The sequence below is a fragment of the Oncorhynchus masou genome, chromosome 29, assembly GCF_036934945.1.
Source record: "Oncorhynchus masou masou isolate Uvic2021 chromosome 29, UVic_Omas_1.1, whole genome shotgun sequence".
NCBI lineage: Eukaryota > Metazoa > Chordata > Actinopteri > Salmoniformes > Salmonidae > Oncorhynchus > Oncorhynchus masou.
The window spans coordinates 23,834,297-23,844,713 of record NC_088240.1 but is presented as its reverse complement, the minus strand read 5'-3'; the positions used below and the strand labels follow the sequence as shown (position 1 = coordinate 23,844,713).

The window sequence follows — 10,417 nt, the reverse complement described above, 5'->3', positions numbered from 1 at the left end:
AGGGGACAGCCAGACACTCCATACAGTCACACACATGCCCACATACGTCCAGGATGCCCAGTGCATTAATGTAGGCAATTAAATTCAGACAGTCAGAAATGTGTGTTAAAGACCTTCTTTAATTCCTCAAGGTGCTAGCAAGGCAGAAACAGTTTCTCTGTCTGTCAGTACTCTAGTTGATGCCTTTACTTCCTCAAGGTGCTAGCAAGGCAGAAACAGTTTCTCTGTCTGTCAGTACTCTAGTTGATGCCTTTACTTCCTCAAGGTGCTAGCAAGGCAGAAACAGTTTCTCTGTCTGTCAGTACTCTAGTTGATGTCTTTACTTCCTCAAGGTGCTAGCAAGGCAGAAACAGTTTCTCTGTCTATCAGTACTCTAGTTGATGCCTTTACTTCCTCAAGGTGCTAGCAAGGCAGAAACAGTTTATCTGTCTGTCAGTACTCTAGTTGATGCCTTTACTTCCTCAAGGTGCTAGCAAGGCAGAAACAGTTTCTCTGTCTGTAAGTACTCTCGTTGATGCCTTTACTTCCTGTGCTTTATTAAACGACTCAGGCTCCTTTCACTCTGCCCCATTGTTTTAGTCCTTCAAGAAAATGTACATCTAATCGACATTCCATCCAGTCTTTCTATGGTTTGATGGAGGCATACTATCTAAACAGGAGGAGAGAGAAAGCAGACAGTGATTACATGATGTGGTTTAATTAGGAGATAATCTGCTGATCTGGTATGTTGGGAATAACAACAGCACATACAGAGAGAAACAATTAGTATGTAGACCAAGATGGAAGTGAATTGTAACACATACTAAATGCATTATACTGTGAAATGACTTCTCATTTCTCTCCCTCACCTGACCATTTCCAATTACCTCTTTGTCTTCCTATCAGACCATTCAAGGAGGCTCCTCCATCAATCCAGACAGTCGTTGAGTCTACAACACCTCATTAAATAATTCTCAGTATTCACTCTTGTCTCTGTTATCATCTCAAAATAAAACTGGTGATTTTTAATAGAGCATATTATTATATTATTATTGTAATTATCTGGTTATAAAGGCCTGATCTGTCAGCCCAGAGAGATCTGAGTCCTCCACTGGTCACTTCATTAACACACTACTGACACGTATGGCCCTGGACCGCCATCGCGGAGGAGGACACACACACGTGCGGGATTCCCTTTGTGGGATCCAATTAAAAGTCCCATTGACATTCCGGTCCTGCGTGGCAGTGTGACATCAGTATGATAGCTAAAACAGCAGGAACAATTAAAAATGTGATTATCTTGGACTGTGTTACATTATATTGTGATTATATTAGCCACTGGGTGGTATGACACTAGACGCTCACCCAGTGTTCCACCCACATACTGTCGAAAAATAAGGAATACATCTAAAACTGAGGCTTGAATGCAAAATAAAGATGTTTATTTTGACATAACAATAATAATTTATTTAAACCACCACCCACTATTAACCCATAAATGATCATGTGTTAAAAGATGATTTACCCATGTCAGCCCCCCAATAACACTCCTCCTGTATGTATCTATTGTTTTAATGGGACACATAATATAAACAATACAATCTGTCTGTCTGTCTGTCGGTCTGTATGTGGGTCTGTCTGTCTGTCTGTCTGTCTGTCTGTCTGTCTGTCTGTCTGTCTGTCTGTCAGTATGCATGTATGTATGTATGTATGTATGTATGTATGTATGTATGTATGTATGTATGTATGTATGTATGTGGGTCTGTCTGTCTGTCTGTCTGTCTGTCTGTCTGTCTGTCTGCCCGTGTATCAGTATCAGTATGTAACCCAACCACTGTAATAACTAAAGCTGTACTAATGGCTGTTTAATTGACTATTAATGTCCCCCCTCCCCTCTCCTTTCCTCAGTTAGCACACGAACACACTATTTTGTAGTATTCCAGGGTGATTAGAGAGGAGATATGAACTATTAGAGCATCACGGTCATCATGGTCATCATTATCATCAGGTGGTGTAGAGAGGCTCTGGAGAGACCAATAGAGACAGCTGTTCTTTAGAAGGGGCTACAATAGAACAACAACCATGTTACAAACTCCAGACTCTGCAGTTCTTATGATGAAGGAAGTCATCCTTATGAATCCCTCATTATCACTAATAACACTCACACCTGCAGCTTCTCACAATCAGCAGTTACTCACTGCTAACGACTAGGATGGTGATTATGTCGGGTGATAAGGCAACTACTGTACTGAAGAGAGATTGTAACCAAGACATCTAAAAACACATTATTTTCTGTTGCGAATCAGAGCTGTGTTTTCCACAAGGCTGAAGAAGAGATGTGATACAGTCTGTCTGGGACAAGTCAGACACTTTTCAGCCCAAAACACTACAGCCCACTGAGCTCTAACCCAAAACACTACAGCCCACTGAGCTCTAACCCAAAACACTACAGCCCACTGAGCTCTAACCCAAAACACTACAGCCCACTGAGCTCTAACCCAAAACACTACAGCCCACTGAGCTCTAACCCAAAACACTACAGCCCACTGAGCTCTAACCCAAAACACTACAGCCCACTGAGCTCTAACCCAAAACACTACAGCCCACTGAGCTCTAACCCAAAACACTACAGCCCACTGAGCTCTAACCCAAAACACTACAGCCCACTGAGCTCTAACCCAAAACACTACAGCCCACTGAGCTCTAACCCAAAACACTACAGCCCACTGAGCTCTAACCCAAAACACTACAGCCCACTGAGCTCTAACCCAAAACACTACAGCCCACTGAGCTCTAACCCAAAACACTACAGCCCACTGAGCTCTAACCCAGCGGAAGACTCTCGTTCTTTGAGGAAAACATGGACAGAAAAACAAAAACCTGCTTTTATCCCTGTATGCTTCCTCCTCTAATCCTGTAATTCTCCTCTCATCCCTTCTAAACATCCCCTAATAATGACCTCATTAAGGAGAGAAGAGGAGCGAGAAAAAAGTTGTTGCTCCAGATGTGACTGGGACCCTGAGAGAAATGTGTTTAGTGAGAGACCCTGAGGACCAGAGCATATGTGGAGGTCTTTATCTCTGTGTGTGTGTGTGTGTGTGTGTGTGTGTGTGTGTGTGTGTGTGTGTGTGTGTGTGTGTGTGTGTGTGTGTGTGTGTGTGTGTGTGTGTGTGTGTGTGTGTGTGTGTGTGTGTGTGTGTGTGTGTGTGTGTGTGTGCGCGTGGGCTTATGTGCATGTTTTTCTCCGTCTGTGACAACTACCCCACTTCTACAGCCCAACAACACATCATCAGAACCCACCACTGACTCTGCCCCAGTTCCTGAACTAATACATCATCAAAACGTGACTGAATAATTAACGCTCCATCTGCGGAGTGCGACGTCATCAAAGTGAATGGAACAGTTTAATGCCTGTCTCATATCTGACAGCTACAGGGAATAGGGCTGGCCCAGGAAATCAGTAATCCCCATAATGTCCTAACTACCGCCTTGGCAGGACAGAGCAAATGTCAAGCGCACAATGTGTGATACTGTGTATGTGAAATAGAGATGGAGGGAGAGAGAGAGAAATAAAGGGACAGAGACATCGAGCTTTGCCACATAACCTGTATAGCTCTTTTAGTCAATCATAAAGAAACAGCCTATGCTGCTCCTGCATCTCATAACAGTGTGACCCTGTTTTCTAAAACTGGGGCAAATCAACACACACTGATATCAATAATAAAATGATATCAAGATCCATTCATTTATACATGGCATACATATCACAGAGATGATAAAACAGCAGTGTTAGGTAAATTTCACTCTTTACACTGAGTACTTCTGTAATGAGATGAGCAGGGGGCTTGAGTCCCTCAGGATATACTGATATCTTCACCCGTGAGTGCACGTGTGTGTGTGTGCATTTGTGTGTGTGTGTGTGTGTGTGTGTGTGTGTGTGTGTGTAGGAGGGGCAGCTGCTCCTCCAGTGTGAATGTCAGGCTTTATCATGGAACTCACTTGAGAAACAAGTGGACTCAGCGAACACAGCCATCTCTGTCTTATCTCTCTATAGTCCTCTCATTATTCTGCTGCTCCTCTACACTGAGGGTTTGAACCAGACCAGACCAGACCAGGCCAGGCAGCACCTGTATGTGCTCTGCAGGTTCACCTCTCTTCTCCTAAAAAATAACCATCATCAGCAGCACTTGTGTGTTGTTTACAGTTCCCCCCCGTTGTCCTCGTCCTCGTCCTCGTCCTCTCCTTCACTGTCCTCCCCTCCCAGCTCTTCTCCTCTCCTGTCTACCTCACTCACCACTGTAAAAGCCTCTCAAGCACAGCTGTCAATGCTCTACAGAAATGGACACAATCCACACACCATCTCCAGAGTTGGGCCTGAAATCACAGGCCAGGACCATATAATACCTTCATTCGTGTCTACATCTGTGACAGAAGGACCGGCCATGTGAGAAACACAAGGTTAGGTATACTCAGGACCAGAGAGGAGTGGTGTGACCCACATAGATCCTATTGCAAAGCTCTATATGTAATTATATGGTGAGACACTGTCTGTGATCTGTAAACTATGTGCTGTCACCAGCAGGTGGCAGCAGATCACTCATTGACATCTTCCACTGACAGTTCCTCACGAAGGATCAAATACAGGGGCCCACTTCCAAACCAAACCCTGGCCCCTTCACACAGGTTCTTATTATAAGTAATATATCTAAAAGGAGTAGGTGTGTAGAAAAGTAATATATTTCTGATTCCTATTCAAAATATTTTGATATGGAATCGGGCATAGAGCAGGCTAGTCAGGTGAATGCAGTTACTGTGATACAGTTTGTTGGTTGCACTGGTTTAAGTATGAATATAACTATATAAGTAGACAATAATGTGGACATCAGTTGAGTTTTTGGGGAGCTTGTTGAACGACCCAGTAGTCTCTGTGTTAATGATAATAATGTGGACAACAGTTGTGTTTTTGGGGAGAAGCTGAAAGGCCCAGTAATCTCTGTGTTAGTGAGTCTAATAATGGTGAGGAGTCTCCCAGCACAGCAACTACAGCAGCCCCAGCAGAGGAAGAGCAAACAGAGACCGGGAAAGCTGTGTGTGTGTGGGGGGGGGGGGGGGGGGGCGTGTGTGTGTGTGTGATCATTCTATGTCAAGGCCCAATGAAGCTGTTCTGGCTGCTTGTGGTGGTCCAACACCCTATTAAGACACTTTATGTTGGTGTTTCCTTTATTTTGGCAGTTACCTGTGTCTGCCACATTCTCCCCTTTTTTGGTAATGTCAGAGCCTGCCGAGGGTACTGGAAAACTGGGCCACATGTTCGACAATAGTATGGAATTCCCCAAATAGACAGGCCACACCCAATGGGTTCAAATTGTAACATAAAATTAAACACAGTCCATGACACAATACTGGATATTTACATTCACTTATCTGTCGATGCTCACAATTTCAATTCACTGAAAGCCTCCCAATTCTACCTTCAAGAGGATGCCACACTCATACCTCACCTCTCTTCCTCCGAGCCGTGGGTATGGGCTCAGTGGGCGTGTACGCGCAGAGTCCCATCCCTCCTCTCCTCTCCTCTCCTCTCCATAGCACTGTTAAAACATTCCTCCAATCAGAGTCGCTTCTAAGAACTTTGCAAAGTGGAGTATGTCGGGTACCATATGTTCGCTTTCACTCGGGTTTGGTTCGGCTCAGTAGGAGGTGTTGGTCCTATTGGCTCGGCATTGTCTTTATGCAAACAGCTCCTTTCACCGACGCCATGTCTATTGTCACCGCCAAGGTTTATATGGAGGCAGCGGTGGACCTAAGGATTACACCCGTCTGAGGAGCGCTGATTCAGGCAGTTTCTCTTTGAGCCCCTGACAGCTTCGTCACAGTCATGAGTTGTCTGGATGTGATGTTTCACCAGAGTTATGGAGGCCACTACCTCCCCGCGTCTTCAGCAGCAGCAGCCTACAAAGCAGCATACTATCACCATCAGCACCAGCAACAGGTGGGTGTCCAGACTAGACGAAATAGTAATGGCGTAGTATTTGTTTGTTCTTTAATACTAGGCTATTTTTTGTGTTCTAATAATTGGCGCTTTTACGCACGAATACACTCCGTGAGCAATGTTTTGGGGCGTCGCAGATGTCAGTTCGCAGCGAAGAGTCCTGGGTGTCACAGAACTCGAAAAGTTGAAGTTGCTCGTGATGTGTTTAGTTAGAGCAGGTCATGCAGAATGACTCGGACTCCTCGTTCCATCAGAAGGGTGATGTAATGAGAGCTCGTCACTGTCACTCAGGAATGTTGATGATGATGGTTCATGTGATACGGCCACGAGCATCTGTATTGTCGTCATACTTTCACTAGAACACGCGCGCGGAAACGTCCTACAACTTCTTGGATAAACTTCGGTCTGTAAAGATGATTCGTTTTTCTTTATATAGAGGTCATAGAGAATTGAAGTAATTATACTGGCTAGTATGACTTTCAACGAGGGATGTATTTTGTTCAGTTGATGTATACACGTTGAATCATCTGGTTTGATCGATGTGGTGGTGACTAGACAGACAGGCTGGTGCTCTCATGGCTGAATCTGTGGCATACATTTTTCTCTTTCTCACTCTCCCTCTCTCTCCGTCTATTTCCCTCTCTGTAGAAGAAGCTGGGTGTTTACAGTAGGATGCAGCAGGACAGCACCGAGCAGCAGTTTCCAGGGGGGAGACAGCAACAGCAGCCTGGGGGTGGAGGGGGGAGGCTGGCTGGGGAGAAGGGGGTCCGACAGGGCCTGGAGGTTTCTGGGCTGGGGGGCTCTTGGAGGTCTGGGAAGGACAGCCAGCCGGCTGAGGCAGAGTACCTGAGCTCCAGGTGTGTCCTGTTCACCTATTTCCACGGCAACATCGAGGATGTGGTGGATGAGCATTTCTCCAGGGCTCTGAGCCAACCCAGCACCTTCCCTGGAGAGACCAGGAGCTCCAGGTGCACACCCATTCACACCTCTGCCTCGGCTGGACTGTGGAAAGGTAGGAACACACAGGGACACACCCATTCACACCTCTGCCTCGGCTGGACTGTGGAAAGGTAGGAACACACAGGGACACACCCATTCACACCTCTGCCTCGGCTGGACTGTGGAAAGGTAGGAACACACAGGGACACACCCATTCACACCTCTGCCTCGGCTGGACTGTGTAAAGGTAGGAACACACAGGGACACACCCATTCACACCTCTGCCTCGGCTGGACTGTGGAAAGGTAGGAACACACAGGGACACACCCATTCACACCTCTGCCTCGGCTGGACTGTGGAAAGGTAGGAACACAGGGACACACCCATTCACACCTCTGCCTCGGCTGGACTGTGGAAAGGTAGGAACACACAGGGACACACCCATTCACACCTCTGCCTCGGCTGGACTGTGGAAAGGTAGGAACACACAGGGACACACCCATTCACACCTCTGCCTCGGCTGGACTGTGGAAAGGTAGGAACACACAGGGACACACCCATTCACACCTCTGCCTCGGCTGGACTGTGGAAAGGTAGGAACACACAGGGACACACCCATTCACACCTCTGCCTCGGCTGGACTGTGGAAAGGTAGGAACACACAGGGACACTCGTACCATTACTCATCTAAAAACAGTGTTATTCAAATGGATTCATTATCTTTTACTGTTACTTTTTATTTAGAATGATAAACATGTTACTGTGGAAAAACCTAGTGTTCCCAAAAACCTTTTCCGATATAGATTCTTCACTTGTAATTAGTGTTGAGCGATTAACTGACTTTTTTGTTTGTTTGTTTTGTTAAACCAACATCGGTTCAATTATTAGAATTGCATTTCGTTCGGTCTTTTCTGAGCTCCATGCTCAGTTTCTTTAGAGATAAATCAGATCAAGCCCAAACGGTGAGATGTAAAGTTAGTTGGGGGTTGTAGTTTCCAACAGTCCAATATTCTACACAGCTAGTGCAGAACTGTTCATGACACAATCTGTTCACATGCCTCTTGTTGGCGGAGAAAACTTTTAACAGGTTTAAAGCTTATTTCCTGTTCTACACATTTTGTCATGGGGTGAAAAGAAAACTTTTCTCTTTTAAAGCTAATTTTCTTACAATTCTATACATTTTGCCATGTCTAATGTGCATTAATATGATATTTGAGTGACTCGAACATTACTTCCAAATCTATGGGCTAAAAACCTAGCTAAAAACCCTTTGCTGACATGGGCTAGTTGATCTGGGCATTTCTGACTAGTTATAAATAACTACGGTATGCAATGACTAACATGACAATAGGAAAACTGGTGATGCACTACCCAATTTTGAAATGGCACCTTGTGCATTCTACTATTATAACTTTCAACTTAGTAAGTTGAAAGCCAGACTGAGCCCCACAGTTTGGGAACCACTGATCTAAGTGATTGATAGTTTGGTATTCAGTAGTCATAAAATGTGCCTTCTTTAGTTTTAAGTACTAATAAAATAGTGATTTTGTCAGTCAGCATAGGCAGCAGCTCTATAGAGATGAGATGATGACATGGAAGGAAATAAAGTCATCAAATAAAACAAATGTAATATGCACAAAAACTGAACGCTTTTATTAAAGTACTATGAATAAATGATGTAACCTTTAGGCTGTTTGCATGAATGTCTGTCTATCTTTTACTGACTATATCCATTTCTCTCTTTCAGACAGTGTATCTATCTCAGAAGGCCAGTGTAGTTCTCTGTGGGGTGGAGGTTACCAGTCCCAGACCAGCCCCTGTCTGCCCATCCACCCAGACTTCTCCCCCATCCCTGTAGGCTTCCATGCCCCAGACAGAGCTCTGTGGACAGGTCATGCTCTGCCCCAGCCCAGCCTTCCTCCTCCAACCTCTATCCCTGACCCCTGGGCCTACAGCCTCAGCCCCCAGACCTCTGCCAGCTGCACACACGTCCACGACGTCTACCAACCCACACACCCTCACACACACATGCACCCCCGGCACACACACACAGTATTACATCCCCACCCGTCCCATGACCCAGGCCTAAACCCCAGGTTCAGCCCTCTGCTCCTGACTGGTGTGAAGACTCAAAGCCCCCTAGCCCACAGCCCTGCTGGACACAGCACACACAGTAACACACACAGTAACACACACAGCAGCCAGAGCCCAGGGATACACAGTGGTGTGAAGACAGAGGTGGAGCAGGCCAGCCCCCCAACCCTGACCCCCTCAGCCTGGCCCACAGCTCTACACACACCCATGGATATCTACGACTCAGGTAAGCCTCTGACCTGGATCACACACACACACACACACACTCACTCACTCACTCACTCACTCACTCACTCACTCACTCACTCACTCACTCACTCACTCACTCACTCACTCACTCACTCACTCACTCACTCACTCACTCACTCACTCACTCACTCTCCCATGTCTATGTTTCTGCTACGTTGTTGTTTTATCTAAAAGTTGATGATGTGCTGTTTCTCTCTCTCCAGGTCTGGATCAGGACAAAGTGAAGGCTGTTTGGTTCTGAGAGAGAGGATATGACATCACTGTGACGTCACCCTGCCACTGAGCTGTGATCAGCTCTAACAGAACCTCCTGGAACCACATTGTTTTGTGGACTCGTTCTCTAGATGACTCTCCACTCACTAGAAGAACTCAGAACTCCAGGGTGGTTTTAGGTTTCTCAGAAATCCTTCTGGAGAAATATAGACTACTCTCCATGCCTCACAATCCACCAGGGATACTTCAGATCACTCTTTGGCAAAATATTTGTTCCTAATTTGTACCAAAAGTATTAGCTGGTTGATTGGGAACTAGTATCCCACATGAGGGTTCTGTTTCAAGAACGTAGTTTGTGGGAACACCACTCAGCCAAGCCTCTTTCTGATATTTTAATATTGTGTTATGTGTGTAACTAGCTATATGTGTGTAATTGACTGAAATATATGTTGTATATACAGTAGTACTGTGATCTGAAGTGATTATCATTTCCGTAAAGTGTTTGATTGTTGCTAATTGTTTTTCACCAACACTGTGTTTTCATGTTGCCTAGTGTTCTGTATGTCTGGAGAAATGTCATTATTGATGTGTAATAAATTGCTAAGTTCTATTGGCAATCATGCCCTACATCTTTAAGAGCTGACTCAAAGTACACAGCTAAATGTATTTTTTTCTATCAAATCTGATCATTGAATATCAACCAGCATTGTTAAGGATTGATATGTAGGTCAGCCTTGAACTTTTACTCAGAAATCCATCTATATTGAACAAAAATATAAACGCAACATGCAACAATTTCAAAGATTTTACTGAGTTACAGTTCATATAAGGAAATCAGTCAATTGAAATAAATGCATTAGGCCCTAATCTATGCATTTCACATAACTGAAAATACAGATATGCATCTGTTGGTCACAGGCATGTGGATCTGAAAACCAGTCAATATCTTGT

The 10,417-nt window shown here is 45.0% G+C and overlaps 1 protein-coding gene across 1 annotated transcript; it reads left to right on the top strand.

The window, feature by feature from the left end:
• The first annotated feature begins 5,601 nt into the window (after positions 1–5,601).
• LOC135519219 (transcription cofactor vestigial-like protein 3) lies at positions 5,602–10,076 on the top strand. The gene is made up of 4 exons (XM_064944330.1): positions 5,602–5,971; positions 6,620–6,983; positions 8,658–9,230; positions 9,457–10,076. The coding sequence occupies exons 1-4, from the start codon at positions 5,858–5,860 to the stop codon at positions 9,492–9,494; spliced, it is 1,089 nt and encodes a 362-aa protein (XP_064800402.1). The 5' UTR covers positions 5,602–5,857; the 3' UTR covers positions 9,495–10,076.
• The last annotated feature ends 341 nt before the right edge of the window (positions 10,077–10,417 follow it).